General features: G+C 42.7%; 1 protein-coding gene across 8 annotated transcripts in view; it reads left to right on the top strand.

Annotated features, from left to right (window-relative positions):
• The window catches only part of ppip5k1a (diphosphoinositol pentakisphosphate kinase 1a), a 153,165-nt gene that overhangs the window by 10,689 nt on the left and 118,054 nt on the right, over positions 1–24,422 (top strand). For all 8 annotated transcript variants that reach the window (XM_080216069.1, XM_080216066.1, XM_080216068.1 and 5 more), the window contains 3 exons: positions 7,088–7,529; positions 20,553–20,748; positions 21,655–21,745. In XM_080216069.1, coding sequence (XP_080072195.1) covers positions 7,386–7,529; positions 20,553–20,748; positions 21,655–21,745 — 431 coding nt within the window. In that variant the 5' untranslated portion in view covers positions 7,088–7,385. The remainder of the gene's footprint in view (positions 1–7,087; positions 7,530–20,552; positions 20,749–21,654; positions 21,746–24,422) is intronic.

Below are 24,422 nucleotides of genomic sequence, written 5' to 3'. Positions count from 1 at the left end.
GGTCTTGGTGCAGTGAAATCGGCAATTCAGTCTGCTCCGTTAACTAAATAAAAGCAGTGATAATAGAGATGTTCTAAACATATTATATTGTGAATCTTTTTAGTCGAAAGAAAGTGTTTCATGATTCGTAGTGGTTGCAGCATTGAGACAGGTCATGCATCTCAGGAAGCCCATGCCGCGAGTCTCACAGCAAGAACCCCTTTATTTAATGTTTTTATTCTGGCGCAACTATGTGTTGGCTTCTTGTGATATATTCTCGGTAACGACAGTCAGAACTGACTGGTTGAGTTGTTTGTATGAGTGGGCACCTGTGCTTAGGGCAGAGTCCAAACATTTGGAATAAAAGCAGTAAAGAAGATAAGTCAATTTAGAGTTTGGTGACAGGAAGCTTGCGTTTTAAAGATGAGAAAGTTGAGACTGAAGGAGTTGAGGCGATGCACAGTTTGGAGGTGCTGGAAAAGACACAAGGGAATATTCAACATCCTTTGTTTAGTTTTATCTCCCTCTGGTTTTCTGCCTCGGGATCACTGCCAGCTCAATATTTCTCGTGATGGCATTGACGTTTATTGACTAAACAAAGATATTTTCAATCAAGAGTAAAAGCATATTTGCTCTTAATTAATCAGTGTAACAGCATGACTTTGAGATTTTGCCAGTGGAATGTTTTGCATATCCATTGGCTCACTAAACATACTGTCACCTTCTTTCGATTTCTTCCATTTTATGTGGGGTCACCACAATACCGGTTGATCACCCTTCTCCCTCAATTGTTATCAGTCACGTTAATGCACCCCCCCCCCCCCCCCGCCAAAATTTCCGATCCCACTGCATTCACATCTCATCTTTCCATCTGGTGTTTGGTTTTCCTCTTCCTGTTCTCCCCAACAGCCCCATCTTTGTCACTCATCTCACCACATTCCCTTCTCTGTCTCCTTGCAGTAGGTGACCGGACCATTTACTCTATTCTGTTATTTTCTTCAATGCTTCCACAACACTGACCCATGGATGTGCTTGATCGTAGTTTTGCCCATCTCAGCATCTGCACCTCTAGTCTTCCCAATCTTGATGTTGGTTAACTGTTTGCACTATTTAACAAGGCAGATTTGAGAGCTGTTTCATAGATTCGTTCATTTTAACTCATTAACCCTTGAGGGCAAAGTCTAAAAAGTCCACTTTCACTGTCACATTGATTCAGCCTACCTATGCAGGCTTATGTCCATTATGTTGATGAGGCAGTATTTGATTGCCTTGTTTCTAGTAGAATACCAGCACGGGAAGAGGAGAAAATTGATTGAACTCCTCCTAATGGCTCTGTGTAAATGCACTCCCTATTATTGTGCTGGTAGTTTTAGATTAGGAAGGTTATTTAATATTTGTAATAAGATAAAGTGTAGCTGTCATTGCCTGAATATCTGGTACCTGTCTGCACATTGGATGGATTACTGCATTGCTTAGCTGTACAGTGTTTCCTTTACAACTGAATAGTGGGTAGAGCAAAACCTATATTTAGAACGTTGCTGACTAGGCCATCCCATGTTGCCTTGAGAAGATGATGGTGAGTCATCTTGAACCACTGCAGCCCATATGGTGTCAATACGTCCACATTGCTGTGAGAAAGGGAATTCCAGGATTTTGACCCAGAGACATCGTAGGAACATTTGATACAGTTCCGAGTCAGGGCGGTGTGTGACTTGGAGGAGAATGTGCAGGCGGTGGTGTTCCTGTGCACCTTCTACATGTGTCTTTGTAGATGGTAGATGTCACATGTTTGAAAGGTGCTGTTAAAGAAACCAGGGCAAGTCACTGTGCTGTAGATACACACTGCTGCCACTGTGCGTCAGTTATGGAGGGAGGGAGTGTTTAAGTTTACATGTAAATACAGCAACTTCTCTACTGTGTCCATCAGCAATACACTCTGCAATAAGGCGGGAGAGAGAAAAACAAATGGACTGATCTGTAGATTGCTGGGACAAGCTGGAGCCTTTAAATGAAAGGGGGCAGCACTATCCTGTCTTTATTAAGTGCTATGTTAAAGACTCGGAGGGTACAATTATGAGCATTTGAGATTATGCAAGCCCAAATGCAGTGGTATAAATATGCTTGATTATTATACTCACGTACTTTGGTCTTAAATGCTGATTCATCCAGAAAGGCTAGGAAGGAATGTTGCTAACTCTGGGATTCTGGTGGCTTATTGCTTAGGTTTGTAATTAGCATGACTCGCGACTGCTGATGCACCCGACCATAGTCTTAAGAGCCACAAATATTTTACCAGTAGGCACCTGTTGTTTGTCTGCGTAAATCCACAGAGCAGAAACTCTGATCGCACCAAGTTTTATTAGCCATTCTGTTGTACTGGCATTTTATCTTATCAGTGGGTGCTGTGTGTTTTTAGTTATTGAAGAATCATCTTGGCTTTGCCATTTGGTGCTCTGTGCTTAAATGCCTCTTTAAAAGCGCTCTTTTATTGGATTTCACATGGGTTAATGCTTTACAAACATGCCCGAGAGCTCTTGCTTTTATATAGTGCCTTTTACAGCCCAGAGTACTTCACAGCTAATGAAGTTCTTTTGAAGCGTTGTAGTGTGGAAATGTAGCAACTAATTTGTACATAGCAGGCTTCCACATGCAACAATATGATATTGAAGTGACCAGATAACCTGGCATTTTTTGAGTGATGTTGGCTGGGATTCTAGGGAGAACTCTTCTACTCTTCCTCAGATAGCTCCATGGGATTTCTTATGTCTAAGGGGAATTGCCGGGCCTAAGTTTAACATGTCATCTGAAAAGCATGCCACAGTGCAGCACTCCCCTTGGTGGGCAGAATAAAGGAATGAGAGGAAGCTGGCTAGAAATGTGAAAATGGATAATAAGAGTTTCTGCAGATATTTAGAAAAGAAAAGGGTGAGTGTTGCAGGGAGGCACAGTGGTTAGCACGGCTGCCTCACAGCTCCAGGGACTTGGGTTTGATTCCTGGCTTGAGTCACTGTCTGTGTGGAGTTTGCACATTCTCCCTGTGTCTGTGTGGGTTTCTTCGGGTGCTGTGGTGTCCTCCCACAGTCCAAAGTTGTGAGGGTTAGATTGATTGGCTATGCTAAATTGCCCCTTAGTGTCCCGGGATTAGCGGGATAAATGTGTGGGGTTATGGGGATAGGGCCTGGAGTGGGCTTGTTTTCGGTGCAGACTCGATGGGCCTCCTGCACTGTAGGGATTCTATGATCCTCTAAAAGTGTGACAGTGGGGAGTTAATGATACATTATGATGGACTTCATCCTAGGGTCTTAAAAGAGATGGCTGATGAAGTGGTGGGTGCGTTGGTGTTAATTTTCCAAAATTCACTATATTCTGAAAATATTCCTTTTGGACTGGAAACTGGCAAAACCCTTCTATTCAAGAAAGCAGGGAGGCAGAAAACTATAAGCCAGTTAGCCTGACTTCTATCATGGGTAAGCTGTTAGGATCGACCATTTAAGAGGCTTATAACTAGACTCTTAGAGAAACTCAAGGAGTAATAGTCCTTGGATAGTCAGAAGCTTTTTCCCAGGCTGGAAGAGTCAATTACTAGTGGGCACAGGTTTAAGGTGCAAGGGGCAAGGTTTAAAGGAGATGTACGAGGCAAGTTTTTTTTACACAGTGGGTGGTGGGTGCCTGGAACTCGGCACTGGGGGAAGTCGTGGAAGCAGATATGATGGTGGCTTTTAAGGGGCGTCTTGACAAATACACGAATAGGATGGGATTAGAAGGATATGGTTCCTGGAAGGGTAGGGGCTTTAGTTCAGTCAGGCAGCATGGTCAGTGAAGGCTTGGTGGGCCGAAGGGCCTGTTCCTGTGCTGTAATTTTCTTTGTTCTTTGTAATATGTGTTGTGAATAAAGGGAAGCCTGTAGACATGCTGTACTTGGATTTTGAAAAGACATTTAGTTAGGTACCATATCAAAGATTATTGTGGAAAATCGGGGAAATAGATTAGCTTGCTTGCAGAAAACAGTATGCATAATTGGCAAGATGTGACAAGTGGAGTTGTGCAGGTGTCTGTGCTGGAACCTCAATTTCCTACAATACATAGCAATGACGTAGATGAGAAGAATGGAGGCATGGTTGCTAAATTTGAGATGGCAAAGATAGGTGGGAATGTATCATAGAATCATAGAACTCTACAGTGCAGAAAGAGGCCCTTCAGCCCAACGAATCTGCACCGACCACAATCCCACCCAGGCCTTACCCCCATATCCCTACATATTTTACCCGCTAATCCCTTTAATCTAAGCATCTCAGGACACTAAGTGGCAATTTTAACATGGCCAATCAACCTAACCTGCACATCTTTGGACTGTGGGAGGTAGCTGGAGGAACCCATACAGACACAAGGAGAATGTGCAATCTCCATACAGACAGTGACCCGAGCCGGGAATCGAACCTAGGTCCCTGGAGCTGTGAAGCAGCAGTGTTAACCACTGTGCTACCGTGCCGCTCCAAACGTATGTTGTGAAGCGGACGTAAGGAGGTTGCAGGTGGATATAGATGGGTTGAGTGAGTGAGCAAAAATTTTGACAGATGGCAGCATAACATGGGAAAATGTGAAGTTGCTGACTTTGGCAGCAGGAATGCAAAAACGCAGTGTTGCTTAAGTGGAGAATGACAGCAGAATGCTGAGGTGCATGAGGCCCCAAAAACTAATATACAATTGCAGCAAGTTATTAAGAATGCTAATGGAATGCTATCCTTTATTACAAAAAGAATTGAAATAAAAGTCAAGGCTCTGAAGAAAAGACATATGGACTTGAGATATCTCTTTCTCTTGCCACAGATGTTGGCAGACCAGTTGAGTTTTTCTCGCATTTTCTGTTTTAGTTTCAGACTTCTAGCATCTGCAGTACATTGCTTTTACAAAAGTAAGGATATTATGCTTCAGTTATAAGGGCATTGGTGAGACCGTACTGTGTGTAATTTTGTTGGTCTTATTTAAGGGAGGGTGTAAGTGCATTGGAAGTGGTTAGGAGATCTACTGGATTGATACGTGGGATGAGTGGCTTGTCTTTTGAGGAAAGGTTGGACAGGCTGGGCTTGTTTCCACTGGAGTTTAGAAGAGTGAAGGGTGACTTGCAAGTATACAAGATCCTGAACGGCATTGACAAGATGGATGTGGAAAAGATGTTTTCTCTACTGGGTGAGCCCAGAACTAGGGAACCCTGTTTTAAAATTAGGACAGTAAGTAGTGTCACAACATTAGGTTAAAGTTCAACAGGGTTATTTGTTAGCATGAGCTTTTGGAGCAGTGCTCCTGCATCAGATGATGGAGCAGTGTTCCGAAAGCTTGTACTGCCAAATAAACCTGTTGGACTTTAACCTGATGTTGTGAGACTTCTTACTGTGCCTACCCCAGTCCAACTCCGTTTCTTTTAGGACAGAGCTGAGGAGAATCTTTTTGTTTTGGAGGATTGTGTGACTTTGGAACACTCTACCTCAGAAAGTGGTGGAGTCGGGTTAATTGGATATTTAGGCCGGGGTAGGTAGATTTTTGTTAGGTAAGGGAATCAAAGATTATCAGGATTTTTAAATTTTATTATTGTCACATGTAATAGCATGAAGTGGAATCTATTGTTTCTTGCACGCTATACAGACAAAGCATACTGTTCATAGAGAAGGAAACAAGAGGGTGCAGAATGTAGTGTTACAGTCATTGCTAGGGTATAGAGAAAGACCAACTTAATGCAAGCTAAGTCCATTCAGAAGCCTGATGGCAGCAGGGAAGAAGCTGTTCTTGAGTTGGTTGGTCCGTGACCTCAGACTTTTGCATCTTTTTCCTGATGGAAGTAGGTGGAAGAGAGAATGTCTGGGCTACATGGGGTCCTTGATTATGCTGGCTGCTTTTCCAAGTCAGTGGGAAGTGTAGATGGAGTCAACGGATGGGAGGTTAGTTTGTGTGATGGACTGGATTACATTCACAATCCTTTGCAGTTTCTTGTGCCAGCCATGATCTTATTAAATGGTGTGGCAGGTTTGAGGGGCCGAATGGCATGCTTCTGCTCCAATTCGTGCATGCTTAGACTTCCAGAGTGGGCCTTGAACCTGCAGTGTGACCATTCTCCTTTCAACAGTCCTGCTAATTTGAGGAGACTGGGTGCAGAGTGATTCAACTAGTCAACACTTGCTGTCCAGCTGGAGTCCTGGCTTCCATATCCGTTCAAGCTAATATGATGAAAGCCTGCTGGGGGAGGGAATGTGTGGCATGCTTGAAGGGGGTTTGGTTAAGTTTCTGATGTGTACAGACCCATAGCATAAAGTCACACTTAATTTAGCACTGAATGACACTTCACTAGCTCTCTCAGCCAGGGAGGGAATAGGCTGACTGATGTGGGAATAGAGGATCCTGTTACTGTCAAGTGACACATGATGGAAACTACACGTGTGAGGTTCGTGTTGAGATATTACAATTCTAGGGGACATCACAAAAATGTAATATTCTTGTTAAATTTTATTCATAACTCGTGACAATCTCACAAATGGAACTTCAACTTCCTGTGTTGGGGCAATGGTTTGAGTCCATAACTTTTCCTCTTGAGCCGGATCACATCTATATTAGTGATGGTGCGGCTCGTGGGGGCAAGTGGAGGCTAGAATGTTCTTTAAATGTCTTGCACCTTCCAGTGGTTGGTTCCAAATAATGGGGAGTCTTTCTAATGACTTGGTGTGTAAATGCACTGAGCTGTGTATGACAAAGTCTGGTGTTTGATCTCTGGTCAGTGCTGAAGTTACTGCCCATGGGTCATCCCAAAGCCCCCTAATAGAAAGAGAGAGGGGAGAAAATTGAAAAATCAGTTGAATTTGTTTTAATTCAGTCAAAGTGCAAGACAGGAGGAGCTGTAATGACCCGAAAGAAGATCTTCCACTGTGAATTGTCAGACTTGGACAGGCTGATCTGCTCTTCAATGAAGGTTCCTCAAATCCTTGTTGTTAAAGGAACTGATCTAGGGGAGGCAAAATTAAAATACCTGGTGATGATTTAAACAGTTGGAATATGATTTAGCAATGACTGTTGTTAAAAGAAATAGACTTCAGTTCTCAATTCAATTTTCTTTCCACTACAGATAGTTAAACTCGGAATGAAGAAGAGTTCGACAGAGGGAGGAGGAAGAAATCTTTCTTTGGCATGAGAAATTGCTAGTTTGACTCCACCTGTGCAAGCCTGAAGTTGTTGTGCTGAAATTATTACATGTTCTGGAGATCTGGACTGTGCCCTAAGGGCAAATCATAAACTCAGCAAGATCGTTAATAGTGATGATACCGAGGCTGGAATTAGTACTATGGGAAGTTTAGTTATTTGTCTCTCGCTCTCTTTTTTTAAACGATGACTAATATCCGTGATGAAAGGTCAACCAGGTTGTCATGACAACACCCACCTCTTTTGAGGGGGATCACTCGGCTCCTACATTCTTTGTTGGATGCGAGGAGGATGAAATTGATGATCTGGAATCAAACATGAAGGCAGAAGACCTTGACCTTTACGAGGATGAAAATGATTCAGACTCGGTAAGGAAATGTATTTCAATTTTTTTAAAACTTTGTTCACCGTCCACCTTTTTTTTTAGCTGGTGTTCGGATTAAAACAAATTACTCGGCAATAAAAGCCATAAACTGGTCTACGGTTTACTTTAATTAGAAAAGCCTTAATAAACTCAATGAAAGAGTTTTATATCCAAAGTAATGTTTCTCGTCATGGTTGATGTGATTTTATTTAACAGGTCACGCTCGACAGAAAGGCAGCATAGTTTTACAGTGTTTTGAGCTTTTTATATTGTGGAGGGAAATCTGCTTTAATCTTTAGCAAACTTTTGATGTTGAAATGAAGTTAGTTCAACAAATTCCTTGCCGAGGGAGCTGCTATTAAAGATTAGGTGTGCTGCTTTAGGGAGCGATTTTTGGTTTGTGTGTGTATTTTTGAATAACTGGTGCTTTTATCACCATTTTATGTGTCTTTTCAAGTGCTTTTGCTCCTCTCTTTCTTTACCTGAAGGAGTTGTTTCCTTTATCGGGTACGTTCATGTAGATGCCTCTGCTACCTGGCTATTGTTCACCTGCGAGCTTGGATGGTTGGCAGACCATTTGACCATGTGAATCATCGCACTTGTATCTAATCCTGATCAAATCCAGTGCCATAGTTCAATTTCACTGTCAGTTCACCCTATCCACCCACCTGGATGGCTGCTTTTCACAGCTAAGATTTATAATGAATGTTGGCAGGCTGTTTGACTGTGGAGGCTATCACAGCTGAGTATAATTTATTCCCTCTCCATATCTGCAGATTTCACAAAGGGACTATTGGTGGCAATGAGGAGGGGAAACCGTGAATTCTCATCCCATTTATTTGGGGAAAATAGAAGGCAAATCATGGCAGTTGGCTTGCCTGTTTATGTTTCATTTATTAACTTATTTATTCAGTTAAAATTTTAATAAGTGGATATGCATATCCCTGACTGAAACAATATTGTGTATCTGCGTTTTCCATTTTTCAACCATTGCATTTCCTCATATAGATATATAACAGTGTTCATTTGCTGAGAGTTTACTGCACACATGTGTAAAACACACATTTGGGATTAAATATACCATTTCACGCTTAAGAATATTTAATTGCCTCTAGTTCACAACTTCTCAATGATATGTTTATTTTATCCATTTTATTAATTCTTCTTGCATCCCTAAGCTAACTTTATTTGTGGTAGGCTTTTATGGGTGGCAGATGGTGCCTGGTAACTTGCCTAAGCAGCTGCTTTACATGAGCAAACCTTAAGCACAGAGGACTGAAATCGCAAGGCTGTGCTGCTGTAGAACCCTGCTAGGTGTGTGCTTGAGGCGTAGAATTTGATAACACTGTCTCGCAATTTTTGCACTCAGGTGTCACAAAGCATTCACTCATGTGCAAGGATTGTAAGTTGAGACTTGTTCTGGCCTTACTTAGAATCCCTATAGTGTAGAAGGAGGCCATTCAGCTCATCGCTTCTGCACCAACAACTATCCCACCCCAGACTCTATCCCCACAAGTTTACCCCTGCTAATCCCTCTAACCTACACATTCCCTGACATTAAGGGGCAATTCAGCACGGCCAATCAAACTAACCTGCACATCTTTGGAATGTGGGAGAAAACTGGAGCACCCAGAGGAAACCCATGCAAACACGGAGAGAATGTGCAAACTCAGACAGTGACCCAAGCTGGGAATCGAATGCGGTTCCCTGGAGCTGTGAGGCAGCAGTGCTAACCACTGTGCCACCATGCTGCCCTTGATGCCCGCACCACTATATGTTCCAGTACGGTACTAGAAGTAAACAGCAGTACAAACTTTAGCTCCTAGCTTAGCATGTAGCTCTCTGTATACATGGGGTTATTGGGATAGAATGAGGGGAGGGTCTGAGTGGGATGTTCTTTCAGTGAGTCAGTGCAGACTGAATGGGTCAGATGGCCTGTTTCTCCATTGGGAGTCTATGGTTCTATTTAGCCTCCTCCTCATTGGATGCTAAGGCTGACTGCAGCATTTCCTTTCCTCAGCTGAGGAAAGCCAGTTCAGCCCCAACTAGGGTTCAAACCTGATCTCTGATACAGTCTATATTGTGTAGTGTACTTATCAGCCTTTGCTCTATTCCACATTCCTATTTTCCAACCCATGTGTGTCTCTTCAGTGGATGGATTGGTACGGAGTGGATAGATGTTTTTAATATAAAAACAGAAAATGTTGTTTCTGTTTTATTTCTGATTTCCAGAAGCTGCACTATTTTGTTTTTGGGTGTTTTTGATGAAGTTTTTCCTGATATTTGTGCTCTGGTTACTTCTAATTATTTTGTTAGAGAAATACTTTGATTGGGAAGTACTTGCCCCACCATTTTGCTTCACATGCCATCAGCAATATTTCCTCCTTCAATGGGCCAGTTTCAATTTTTTAAAGTTTTTTTAAAACTTTAAGTTTAACATTTTTAAAAATTGACAACTTGAGTCTTGTTATTTGCAGAACAATGTGGGCGGCACGGTGGCACAATGGTGAGCACTGCTGCCTGTCAGCGCCAGGGGCCTGGGTTCGATTCCCAGCTTGGGTTACTGTGTGGATATCCTCTGGGTGCTCCGGTTTCCTCCTGCCGTCCAAAAATGTGTGGGTTAGGTTGATTTGGCTATGTTAAATTGCCCCTTAGTGTTAGGGGATTAGCAGAGTAAATAAATAGGGTAACAGGGATAAGGCCTGGAAGGGATTGAGTTCGGTGCAGACTTGATGGACCAAATGACCCCTTTCTGCACTGTAGGCATTCTATGAATTATTAATTATGGATTGTGGAGGGGGGATACAGGTAGTATTGAAACTTGCCAGTGCCCATGAACCCTTACTCCAATAATAGTCACTGCCAGTCAGAAAAGAGAGGGGACAGAAAACAATTACAACTAATACATGGGTTACATCACCGGAATTGCACAAACAAAATGACCCAGATCCCCCTCGTTCACTTTTTAATTATCCTGATAGTTGCACGGTGCATTGGATATAGTGGACCTGGGGAAGATGTTTCTAATATTTCCATTAGTAGGAGGGCTTATGGTGGGAGGGCACAGCCTCAGCATCAAGGACAACCCTTTAGAACATGGGTAAGATGGGTATAGAGGGATATGGGCCAAATGTGGGCAATTAGGACGAGCTTAGGGGTTTAAAAACAAACGGGCCGCATGGACAAGTTGGGCTGAAGAGCCTGTTTCCATGCTGTAAATCTCTATGATTCTATAACCGAGATGAGGAGGAATTTCTTTGGTGAGACGGTGATGAATCTGTGGAATTCATTGCCACAAGAGGCTCTGGAGGCCGGGTCGTTGAATGTCTTTAAGACAGAGATAGATAGGTTCTTGATTGGTAAAGAGATCAAAGGTTACAGGAAAAAGGGCGGAGAATGCAGCTGTGAAGTTTATCAGCCATGATTGAATGGCGGAGCAGACTCGATGGGCTGAGTGGCCTAACTCTGCTGCTATATCTTTTGGTCTTAATTACTGAAGCTATTAACAAATCACAGTAATCAGTGACTCTATAACAGACCCAGACATGAGGTGAAGTAAAATAAACTCCGTGTGGTGAAGAGATTTGGGAAATATAGTAAAGTCAACTGTTCTCCCAAACACACTGCACTCAAATACTCATATTCAAATCACAAAATGTCGCTTTCTGAAGGAAATCAATCTAATCTTCAATAATGTTTCAATGCTAACAGTTTCCACCACTCTGTAGGGATGCTGTTTCATTGATCACTCATTCATTGAAATATTAGTTTTGCACATTATTTTTCAATTTACCTCCTCTTCAAGTGCCATGTCCTCTGGTTTGGACATTAACCGGAAGGTTGGTGGTTTAAGACCATCCAGGGACAGAGCTTTTGCTGTTGATGAGTGGCACAGTGGTTAGCACTGCTGCCTCACAGCATCAGAGACCCAGGTTCGATTCCAGGCTTGGGTCACCGTCTGTGTGGAGTTTGCACATTCTCCCCGTGTCTGCGTGGATTTCCTCCAGGTGCTCCAGTTTCCTCCCATAGTCCGAAAGAGGTGCTGGTTAGGTGCCAGAGTGTGACGACTAGGGGATTTTCACAGTAACTTCATTGCACTTTAATGTAAGCCTACTTGTGACACTAATAAATAAACTTTAAGGCCGGCACAGTGGTTAGCACTGGTGCCTCACAGCTCCAGGGATCTGGCTTCGATTCCCAGCTTGGGTCACTGTCTGTGTGGAGTTTGAACGTTCTCCCTGTGTCTGCGTGGGTTTCCTCCCACAGTCCAAAGATGTGCAGGTTAGGTTGATTGGCCATGCTAAATTGTCCCTTAGTTTCCCAGGATTGTTGGTTACAGGGATTAGTGGGACAAATATGTGGGGCTACAGGGATAGGGCCTGGGTGGGATTGTTGTTGGTGCAGACCCAATGGACTGAATGGTCTCCTTCTGCACTGTAGGGATTCTACAGTGCTACTGTTCTTGGCGAAGCTTGTCACGATTGACTATTATAGTCGTGGGATCATTGCTTTTGGTGAGGACTGCTGCTGCTATATTTATTTTGATTTTAGTCTATAACTTTTGCCAAGAAATTGCAGGATTAGTTAAGAATATCAGTCTGACCATTGATGCGGTTTGTATTTTGGGCATTTAGTATCAATCCCAAGCAGTAATGAGAGGCATAACACAGATCAGAGTAGAGGGAAAATGGAGTAAAATGCTGCCTGTTCTATTCGGCCTACATGTGGAAGTGGCTTAGTGGCTAATTGACGAATAGTGAGGGGCCCCCAGCACAAGTAACTCCTTGGGATTTTAGCCCATTGCAAAAACATTTTATTACTGAGCAAGTAAAAACAGGTGGGCAAGTCTTGCATTAACCGAGCCTACCATTAGCTCTGAATGTAAATAACTATTTGGTCACATGCGGTTCATAGGTGTATAATTTGCTTGGCTGTCAGTTTACATAATATCCTGAGTTGTCAATTCTTGCTTGATTATTGCTGATAAGAACACCATTCATTCCTCCAGTATGCGATATTTAAGGAGCAACTCTCCCTCATGACCTTATTGGATTGCCATCGTATTGTTGGAGTTATTCTGAGCCACATGCTAACCACTTTTACCCACCCCACCAGCTTGTAAACTGTTGTTAAACATTCCCCTGCATCCATTTTGTTTTAAGTTGCACCCAGCTTTAATCTTGATTCTTTGTAAAGTGATGGAGTCAAGCCGTGGTCTTTGCCATAATTAGGTCCCAATTCATGTTAAAGTTGATCATTACTCTTACCCTAAGGGATTCAACGTCTACTGTTCTCTAAACATTTACAAGTATTGGATCAAGTTAGTATGATGGCACAGTGGTTAACACTGCTGCCTCTCAGCGTCAGGGACCCGGGTTTGATTCCTGGCTTGGGTCATTGTCTCTGCGGAGTCTGCACGTTCTTCTGCATCTGTGTGGCTTTCCTCCAGATGCTCCAGTTTTCTCCCACAGTCTGAAAGACGTGCTGATTAGGTGCATTGGCCATGCTAAATTCTCCCTCAGTGTACCTGAACAGGCACCAGAGTGTGGCAAGTAGGGGATTTTCACAGTAACTTCTTTGCAGTGTTAATTTAAGCCTACTTGCAACAATAATCAATAAACTAAAAACTAAAGGTGAGTGCTTTCTCTTGTGCACTTGGAAATTATACATTATATTTCTGACTGCACATGGTTTAACTCATTTATATGAATCATAGAAACCATAGAATCTCTGCAGTGCAGAAGGGGGCCACATGGTCCATTGAGTCTGCACCGACAACAATCCCACCTAAGCCCTATCCCCATAATCCCACATATTTACTGGCTAATCCTCTAACATTTGCATCACAGGACACTTAGGGACAATTTAGCATGGCCAGTCAACTTAACCTGCACATTTTTGGACTGTGGGAGGAAATCAGAGCATCTGGAAGAAATCCACACAGACGTGGCAAGAACGTGCAAACTCCACACAGACAATGACCCAAGCCAGAAATCAAATCCAGGTCCCTGGAGCTGTGAGTCAGCAGTGCTAACCACTGTGCTGCCCACACATGGGGTTGATTGAAATTGCCCATGAAGAATTCAAGAACTGGCCTGGATAGTTCAGGATTCATAAACTACTAAATTGAAGTACTTTTTTAAACATATGTTGGGATAAATGCAGAACAGGTTTGCCACCTCCCCCATTCCCCACCCCAAACTCCATAATGCTTGATAACCTGCTGAAATTGACTGAACCAACATCATTCCTCTTTTCCTCAATTAAATAATTGGCTGGCTTTGAAAGCCACTTCTAAATATCATCAAGAGAACATGTACTATGAACCATTGCTGCCTAAGTTCAGCTTGATAAAGAGATCAGGGAACCGCATGGCAGCTCTTTGTGATAGATGCATAAATTTTGAGGTAAGAATTTTAGTAAAGTGCTAGAATAAAATTTGGGTCACTCCAGACTCAAAATGTTGGCTCTTTTCTCTCCACAGATGCTGTCAGACCTGCTGAGATTTTCCAGCATTTTCTGCTTTTGTTTCAGATTCCGCAGTATTTTGCTTTTATCTTAGGGTCACTCCAGTTTAGACAACTTTAATCCTTTCTTCGGTTGCAATGCCTCTGAAGATGCAGCAGGTGAGGCAGGGTGGCACAGCGGTTAACATTGCTGTCTCACAGCATCAGGGACCCGGGTTCGATTCCCGGCTTTGGTCTCTGTCTGTATGGAGTTTGCATGTTCTCCCCGTGTCTGCTTGGGTTTCCTCTGCGTGCTCCGGTTTACTTGCACAGTTTAAAAGACGTGCTGGTTGGAGTGCATTGACCCAAACAGGTGCTGGGGTGTGGCGACTAGGGAAATTTCACAGTAATTTCATTGCAGTGTTAATGTAAGCCTTACTTGTGGCTGATAAATAAACTTTACTCTTTATTTTACTGATATCTGCACTTCATTGGGTGTGAAGTGCCTTGGGACTTCCTGAGGTTGTGTGTAGATTATCAAAAACATACTGCAAGTGAAGTGGGAGAAAATTTTATCTTGTCCAAAAGGTTTCTCTTCTAGAAACTTCTGCTCTCATTTTCCTAGTGATTATTACTTCTCGGCTTTTGGCTAAGATCAAGCGTCAGATTGAGCCCAAGGTGGGGTGCAAAGCCTTAACTTGTCGGCTTGGATCTTGTTTGCCTCTCTTGTGGAGGCCGCAAAGTGGCCAATTCAATTGGAATTTGAATTTGGCTTTTGGAGCAAGCAAGGAATTGGCTTGGGTTTGCCTGCTCCAATCTGAGCACTGGCTTTGTAACTTTAAGGCTTGAGTAAACAATTAAAAAAAAAGGTGATGTCTTCACGGAAGTAAAAATTGCCCAGAGCATTTATTACATTGTTGTTCCATGTCTGTCTCATTTCTTTGTTCACTATTTTATCTTGTGTATATACTATTGTACTTTGCTGTTTTATGTGTCGACATTCATGCTTAAAAATAACTTCAACTTAGTGGTTTATGAATCCTGAACTTTCCAGGCCAGTTCTTGAATTCTTTATGGACAATTTCAATCAACCCCATATAAATGAGGAAAGCCATATGTATTGTCAGAAATATAATGCGCAATTCCCTAGTGCACAAGAGAAAGCACAAGAAACAACACTCACCTTTAGTTTTTAGTTTATTTGTTAGTGTCCCAAGTAGGTTTATATGTAACTGCAATGAAGTTGCAAATCCCCTAATCGCTGTTTGGAACTGTAATTACTCATTTTAAAGTTGGTGTGAATAAAATAAAAACTATTTTATACCGGAACTGAATATATTGCTAAAATCAGGGAGAAATCCTCCCTTTTGCCTCTTCATTGACTTTTTTGATTTGATTTATTATTGTCACATGTATTAACATACAGTGAAAAGTATTGTTTCTTGTGCACTATACAGACAGAGCATACTGTTCTTAGAGAAGGAAATGAGAGTGCACAGAATGCAGTGTTACAGTCATAGTTAGGGTGGAGAGAAAGATCAACTTAATGCAAGGTGGGTCCATTTAAAGTTCTGATGACAGCAGGGAAGAAGCTGTTCTTGAGTTGGTTGTTGTGTGTTCTCAGATTTTTGCATCTTTTTCTCGACAGAAGAAGGTGGAAGAGAGAATGTCCACGGTGCGTACAGTCCTTTGTTGTGCTGGCTGCTTTGCCGAGGCAGTGGGAAGTATAGACAGAGTCGATGGTTGGGAGGCTGATTTCTGTGATTGATTGGGCTACATTCACAAGCTATTGTAGTCTCTTGGGGTGTTGGGCAGAGCAGGAGCCATATCAAGCTGTGATATAACCAGAAAGAATGCTTTCTATGGTACTTCTGTAAAATTTGGTGAAAGTCATAGCTGATATGCCAAATTTCCTTAGTCTTCTGAGAAAGTAGAGATGTTTGTGGGCTTTCTTAACTAAAGTGTCGGCATGGGGGGACCAGGACAGGTTGTTGGTGATCTGGACATCTAAAAACTTGAAGCTCTCGACCCTTTCTATTTTGTCCCCCTTGATGTAGACGGGCATGTTCTGCTCTACGCTTCCTGAAGTCAATGACAATCTCCTCCTTTTTGTTGAATTGAGGGGGAGATTATTGTCACCTAACCAGTTCATCAGATTCTCCATCTCATTCCTGTACCCTGTCTCGTCATTGTTTGAGATCTAACCCACTACAGTGGTGTCGTCAGCAAACTTGAAAATGGAGTTGGAGGGGAATTTGGTCACACAGTCATAGGTGTATAAGGAGTATAGAGGGGGCTGAGGACACAGCTTTGTGGGGCACTGGTGTTGAGGATGATCGTGGAGAAGGTGTCGCCTTTTCTTACTGATTGTAATCTGTGGGTTAGGAAGTTCAGGATCTAATTCTGACCAATTTCTTTGTTTTTGACATACATTTTTTGATTTCAAATTTTACTTTTGATACTTGTTTATTTCCAAAGTCATATTTTTTATGAGAAGCTTTTCTCCCTTTTTGCTTCTGTGTTATTTTTACCCTTTTTGTCTTTCTTGCCCATCCCTCCCTATTTTCTGTAGCTTTCTCATCTTGTGAACTCTCATCTTCACTTATTGTAATAAATGTCAGCAGTGCAGCTTTGTCCATTAGACATGGCCATGTGCTGTTGATCTTTAGGAAGCTCTGACAATTGATTTCACATAAACACAGTGGAACTTGTGCTGATATAGATAGATGTATCGATATGGCAGCTGTGAAAATACAGTAAGAAGACTCACAACACCAGATTAAAGTCCAACAGGTTTGTTTGCTAGCACAAGCCGCAAGGTTTTGGAGCGCTGCTCCTTCATCGAGTGAGTAGGAGATGTGTTCACAAACGGGAGCAGCGCTCCGAAAGCTTGTGGTTTGTGTTACCAAATAAACCTGTTGGACTTTAACCTGGGGTTGTGAGATTTCTTACTGTGCCCACCCCAGTCCAGCGCCGGCATCTCCACATCATAGCTTTGAAAATAACAGTTCTCATTGGTGTGGGATAATAAAGCAATGTCTCCTTCAGAATTCTGTGCAGACCACATAAAATGTATGTCAGCCTTAAGTACTTTAGCCTTTAAACCTTGAAAACTATCATTAGTCTGTAAAGCAGGCCCTGTGTGGTAACCTGTGACCTGATGATTGATGGCAGTCCAATAAGATCAGAAGGAAAAGTTGCTCCTTAACTATCAGGGACTGGAGGAATGAACGGTGTTCTTATTAGCAATTGCTTCACTTTACACTTTGCATGTTGAGAGACTGAATGACAGCACTCTGTTCCAACCTAATTCCTGGTTCTCGCTGCTGTTTTTGAGCAGTGATACTATATTTAAAGTTCCAAATCTCACTCCCAATTTAATGTCTCCACTCACCAGTGTATTTTCCTTACTGCCATCACTGTAGATAAAGTTTAAAGTTCATTTATTAGTGTCACAAGGTGTATCAAATTCTAAGCAAGGAATTGCTAATCCTATGATAAAGGCAAAATACTGTGGATGCTAGAATCTGAAACAGAAACAGAAAAATGCTGGAAAATCCCAGCAGTTCTGATAGTGGCATGGTGGCGCAGTGGTTAGCACTGCTGCTTCACAGCACCAGGGACCCAGGTTTGATTCCCAGCTTGGGTCACTGTCTGTGTGGAGCCTGCACATTCTCCCCATGTCTATATGGGTTTCCTCCCACATTCTAAAAGACGTGCTGGCTGGGTGCATTGACCCAAACAGGCACCAGAGTGTGGGCGACTAAGGAAATTTCTCAGCAACTTCATTGCAGTATGAATGTAAGTCTACTTGTAACTAATAAATAAACTTTAGCATCTGTGGAGACACAATAGAGCCAGCATTTCGAGTCTGGATGACCCTTCGTCAGATCTGACGAAGGGTTGGCGCTGGTTAGTAGCATTCTCCTGTAAAGGTGTAATTCAGTTTGAGTGCTGTGACGGTTGGAGGTTTGGAGTGTTGTCTTTCTTTCAAACTTGAGAATAATGTTTAATTTTCACCTACCAACATTACACTCCATTGTTCAGCTTCTCAATTCTTATTGTGTGAGTAAGGAATGTATTTGCATTTACAGAGCAACTTGGGTGCCTCCCCAAACCAATTGTTCTACAATCAAACCATTTTTTAATAAGTCAGCCACTGTTATGTAGATAAACTTTTTCACACAGTGAGTGATTCAGGTATGGAATGTATTGCCTGGAAATGCGGTGGAGGCAGATTCAATTGAGACATCCAAGAAGGCATTAGATGATTAGTTAAATAGGTGCAATGTGCAGAGGAATAGGGAAAAGACAGGGGAATGGCACTAAGTCGTGATGCTTGTTTGGAGAGCTGGTGAAGGCACAATGGCCCAAATGGCCTCCATCTGCACCTTAATAATTCTGTCATGTGACAACTGCTTCACACAGCAAGAGAGTGTGAGACTTAACAATGGTGTTGATCAGAACATCAGTATTTCTTTATATGTTGTTATAGGACCTTATCATGCCCAGTTGAGCAGGAAACAGGGCCTCTGTTTAATGTCTCATCTATAGTTTGGGATCCTCTGATAGTACAGTATTAACTTGAAGACCTTCTAATTCCAAGGGAAGACGTTGGAGTTTGCTGTGTGCAATTTGACTGTGTTGTTTCCTAAATTACAACAGTGCTTCCTGGTTGTTGAGCGCTTTAGGACAACCTGTGAAAGATGCTAACTAACTAACCCAAGGAAAAACAAATGAAAAGCCCATTGTGTATGGTCAGGAGCAACAGCATACAGCTTCTGTTTTTATGGTGGGTACATCTATGTACAAGCAGTATAAGAATGTATTGTTCAAGGTGGATCAAAGTTGTCAAATAAAAATGTCACGTATCTCAGTGGTAACGTTTGACTCTTTTTGACTAATTGTGATTTCTCCAGGCACAATTTCTCTTGCAACTGGTTCCACCAGTGTCGTAGTTTGTTGAGTTGATGTCTAACAGAGGTGCAGAGTGGAATTTCCCAGATTTTCAATCCGTGGAATTCCATAGAATCCCTACAGTACAGAAGGAGGCCATTTGGCCCATCGAGTCTGTATTGACCTCAATCTTGCCCAGTCCCTATTCCTGCAAACCTACACATTTACCCTGCTAACCCCCCCGACATTAGGGTCAATTTAGCATGGCCAGTCAACCTAACCCGCACATCTTTGGACTGTGAAGGAAACCAGAGCACCCGCAGGAAACCCACGCAGACACAGGGAGAATGTGCAAACTTCGCATAGGCAGTGACCCGAAACCAGAATTGAACCTGTGACCCTGGCACAGTGAGGCAGCCGTGCTAACCGCTGTGCCACCATACCACGCTGGTACTTCTGGAAGTTGCAGTTTGGCAACTAAGTTATCAAAAAAAGGAATCAGCCAGCCTTTGATTTAATTTGATTTATTATTGTCATATGTATTAGTATATAGTGTGCAAGAAACAATACTTTTCACTATATGGATGAGCATACCATTCGTAGAGAAAGAAAGGAGAGGGTGAAGAATGTAGTGTTACAGTCACAGCTAGGGTGTAGAGAAAGATCAACTTAATGCAAGGTAGGCCCATTCAAAAGTGTGATGGCAGCAGGGAAGAAGCTGTTCATGAGTCAGTTGGTACATGACCTCAGACTTTTTCTTACCTTTTTCCCAATGAAAGAAGGTGGGAGAGAGAATGTCCGGGGTGCGTGGGGTCTTTAATTATGCTGGCTGCTTTGCCGAGACAGCGGCAAGTGTAGACAGAGTCAGTGGATGGGAGGCTGGTTTGCGTGTTGGATTGGACTATGTTCACGACCTTTCTTGTGGTCTTGGGCAGAGCAGGAGCCATACCAAGCTGTGATACAACCAGAAAGAATGCTTTCCACGGTGCATCTGTGAAAGTTGTTGCAAGTTGCAGCTGACATTCTAAATTTCCTTAGCCTTCTGAGAAAGTAGAGGTGTTGATGGGCTTTCTTATAGTGTTGGCATGTGGGGGACTAGGACAGGTTGTTGGCGATCCGGAACTTAAAAACATGAAGCCCTCAACCATTTCTACTTTGTCAGCACTATCTAACTAGCTGAAAGGTACATGTGTGTCTGTGTCTGATTAGTGAGGGCAAGGTTAGGATTGGCTATAATCATTTTACATGGTTGGATATTCTGGTGGCACGTGCAATATAAGCTCATGTATGAGGACACCACATTTGGACATGGAAAATCCTTAGGTTCATGCTGCTATAATTCAGGCCTGGGGGAAAAAAATGGGTTTGGGGTTCTAAATGTGTGAATGTGTTGAAAATTAGTGGGCGATATAAAAGGGAATTAAAGACTTGTATTTCTGCAGCACCTTTCACAACCACAATCTTAAAGTGCTCAACAACCATAAAGTACTTTTGATGTGTAGTCACCTCTGTAATTTAGGAAATGCAGCAGTTAGATTGCACATAACAAGCTTCCAACAATTGAGAAAATGAGCCGATAATCTGGTCACAACAATTCAGTGGATTTCTAAAGAATTTTGTTAAAGTTTAAAAGCATTAACCTCGTTTTTTTTTCTCCCTTTTTGTTTTCTCTCTCTCTCATCTAGCCCCCCGAGCGCCAAATCCTGGTGGGGATTTGCGCAATGGCGAAAAAATCTAAATCAAAACCAATGACTCAAATCCTAGAACGCCTGTGTAAGTTTGAGTACATCAGCGTGGTGATATTTAATGAGGATGTCATCCTGAATGAGCCTGTGGAGAACTGGCCAGTGTGCGACTGTCTGATCTCTTTCCATTCCAAAGGTGAGAAATAGCAAGAATAGTAACTGGTGTGTGAAATTTGAATTCAGTTTTAAAAAAAAAATCTGGAATTAAGAATCTATTGATGACCATGAAACCATTGTCAATTGTCTGAAAAACCTATCTGCTTCACTAATGTCTTTTAGGGAAGGAAATCTGCTATTCTTACCCGGTCTGGCCTACATGTGACTCTAGAGCCACAGCAATGTGGTTGACTCTCAATTGCCCTCGGACAACTAGGGGTGGTCAATAAATGCTGGCCAGCCAGCGACGCCCATGTCCTATCATGAATTTAAAAAAAATTGTCATATTAGGAAATTTACAAAGTAAATTTAGGGTGGCACGCTGGCACAGTGGCTAGCGCCGCTGCCTCGTAGCACTAAGGACCTGGGTTTGATTCCCGGCTTGGGCCACTGTCTGTATGGAGTTTGCATGTTCTCCCCATGTCTGCATGCGTTTCCTCCAGGTGCTGTGGCCAATCCACAGTACAATAATGTGTGGATAGATGGATTGGCCATGCTATACTGTCCATTAGTGTCAGAGGGATTAGCAAGATAAATATATGGGGTTAGGGGGGTAGGGCCTGGGTGGGATCGTTGTTGATGCAGACTCGATGGGCCAAATGGCTTCCTTCTGCGCTGTAGAGATTCTATTACTTTACAGCTAGTGAATCCAAAGTCATACCAGTTGGGTCAAAATGGCGCAGCACAAATTAGCTGCTTTATATATCATTATTGTCTCTGTGGAATGAAAGGAAATCTATGCAATTCTATTTTGCTGGTATGATTTGTATGAGGGATGGATTGAATCTTTTTATAATTAGAAATAATGGTATTAAGTGGTGTTGGTAAATGAACTAAAAGTTCTGGATTTTGAGCTGGTGTCAATTTTTCCTTTCATCCTCCCAAGGTTTTCCCCTGGATAAAGCAGTGGCTTATGCTAAACTCAGGAATCCAGTTCTCATCAATGACCTGAATATGCAGTATTATATCCAAGACAGGTATGTGCCAAAAGTTAAAATGAAGAATTCTTCCACTTGTACCTTCAATCAGATCCATGGGCATCTGTTTGAATTGTTTTCAGTCCATTTATGTCATCAGAGTAGGTTGATTTTGAGAATTTAAGTTTGTTTTAGTTCTGTATTACATTAACCACGAACCACTTTTCAGTTTTCATTAAACTAGCCAAGACCTACTCTAATGTACTCATATAATCCAGCACAATGGCTTCCCATTCTTCTCCTTCTGGCTGGGTGGATTACAAGCACCCTGTGACCAAAAGAGAGAGTGCTGGAAAATCTCAGCAGGGCTGGCAGCACCTGTAAGAAGAGAAAAGAGCTGATGTTTCGAGTCCGGATGTCCTTTGACAAAGGGTCATTTGGACTTGCAACATTAGCTCTTTTCTCTCCCATCAGATGCTGCCAGGCCTGCTGAGATTTTCCAGCATTTTCTCTTTTGGTTTCAGATTCCAGCATCTGCAGTAATTTGCTTTTAACAAGCACCCTGTGATTGGCATTGAGCCAGAATGGACCCAGCTTTTATTAAATGATCAGAACACATTGCTTCTCTCGCTACTCTCAAGGCAGCGCAGTAGTTAGCACTGCTACCTCGCAGTGCCAGGGACCCGGGTTTGAATCATGGTTTGGGTCACTGTCTGTGCAAAGTTTGCACAGTCTCCCCGTGCCTGTGCAGGTTTCCTCTGGGTGCCCTGGTTTACTCCCACAGTCCGAAAGACGTGCTGGTTGGATGCATTGGCCTTGTTAAACTCTCCCTTGGTATCGAACAGGTGGCAGAGTGTGGTGATTAGAGGGTTTTCGCAGTAACTTCATTGTAGTGTTAATGTAAGCCTACTTGTGACACTAATAAATAAACTAAACCTATTGGCTGTAATTTTCCACCTTGACAACCATCATTGACTGTGCCTGAGATTGGTGTGCATAGCCCGTCTGCTTTCAGAAGGGCTGCTGTGATGTCCTCATTATGTCACGTAGACTGCCAGCGCTTACCATTCAGACTCTGATATAGATTGAATACCTGAGTGAGATTCTCGAGTAGTAACACTGCCCACCAAGCCAACACAAACCTCCCCTCAGGAATATTTTGCAGAGAAAGCCTATGGTAATTGTATTCTAGTTCTTCCAGGCTTTAGGGGCTGAACAGCCTACTTCTCTTCCTATATTGCCCACCCCTTCATGTCCACACTTTGATTACACAGAACCAGAAAATGGCTCAAAGATCCATATTGATTTAATTTCGTTTTTCCTGAGGCTTTCCTGATGTTGTAAATCTCATTAAAATCTATTGCTGGAACATCTTGATGGAGCCTCGATGACTGGTCTGTGCTTTGAGCTGCAATTGAATTCATGCATTAAATTGCAACGTGTCCATGGCATTTATTAGTAATGTCCAAAAGTCTTAATGTAAGCAGAAAGTTGACAGTTAGTTAATTAAATTCCAGTAAGGGAAAATACACATTTCATAGGGTGTTTTGACTTGAGCTGAGCCCCAAAGACTTTTTTATATATGTATGCAGATAAAAAATAAATCAATAAAAAGCAGTAATCAAGACCAACCAGAAACACAGAAATGCTTCTGTTTTCAGAATAGGTGGCATTTGACCCTTGGGGACAATTCTAATGGGTGGTCAGCTCGCATATGTTGACAAATTTAGTTGATTTGTGACAAAAGCACGTCTTCATTACAGAATTGAGTTCATTAGCTGCAGATTTATTCACATCAGTGTTTGCATGTTGGTGTGAAAAATGAACAGACTTGTTTTGGCCTGAACCCTGAGGCAGAAGGATGCGCTGGCTTGGTAATGCTATATTGTTTGTGTAAAATCAGTGTCCCTCTCTCTCTCTCTCGATTTGCCTTTCCCTTTCAGGGATTGGAACTTGCGATGAGTTTTATGGCCTAAGTGGTTTCATGTGTAAATCCACAAGGTAACAGTCGGCAGGTTACTGCACTGTCCGCTCCAGAGTGGGGTGGCATAGTGGCACAGTGCTGCTGCCAATTGGCGCCAAGGACCCATGTTCGATTCCTGGCTTGGATCACTGTCTGTTGGAGTCTGCATGTTCTCCCCATGTCTGTGTGGGTTTCCTCCGGATGCTCCGGTTTCCTCCCACAGTCCAGTGGTTAGGTGCATTGGCAATGCTAAATTCTCCCTCTGTGTACCTGAACAGGCACCAGAGTGTGGCGACTAGGGGATTTTCACAGTAACTTAATTGCAGTTTATAACTAAATAGGCTTACATTAATCTTACAGTGCGGAAAGAGGCCATTCGGCTCATCAAGTCTGCACCGACCGCAATCCCACCCTGGCCCTACCCCCATAACCCCGTGGATTTACTGTCATGAATTCAACAGATCTACTCCCTGACACTAAGGGGCAATTTTAGCACAGCCTATCCACCTAACTTGCACATCTCTGGACTATGGGAGGAAACCGGAGCACCCGGAGGAAACCCACACGGACATGGGGAGAACATGCAGACTCTGTACGGCCAGTGACCCAAGCTGGGGCTAGTGACACTAATAAATAAGTAAAATAAAGAGCATTAAAGCAGAGCCTAACCCTGTCCTCAGCTGACATCCACACACATGTGCATTATTCATCGAGTTGATGAGTAACAACTAGAAGTGGGAACCTGGCTTTAGCCCAACTTTCCTCTTTAGCCTC

Source organism: Carcharhinus amblyrhynchos, chromosome 32, assembly GCF_965287045.1.
Source record: "Carcharhinus amblyrhynchos chromosome 32, sCarAmb.v2.hapA, whole genome shotgun sequence".
Taxonomy (NCBI): domain Eukaryota; kingdom Metazoa; phylum Chordata; class Chondrichthyes; order Carcharhiniformes; family Carcharhinidae; genus Carcharhinus; species Carcharhinus amblyrhynchos.
Note: the sequence above shows the minus strand (reverse complement) of the source record. Positions and strands in the feature narration are given on the sequence as shown.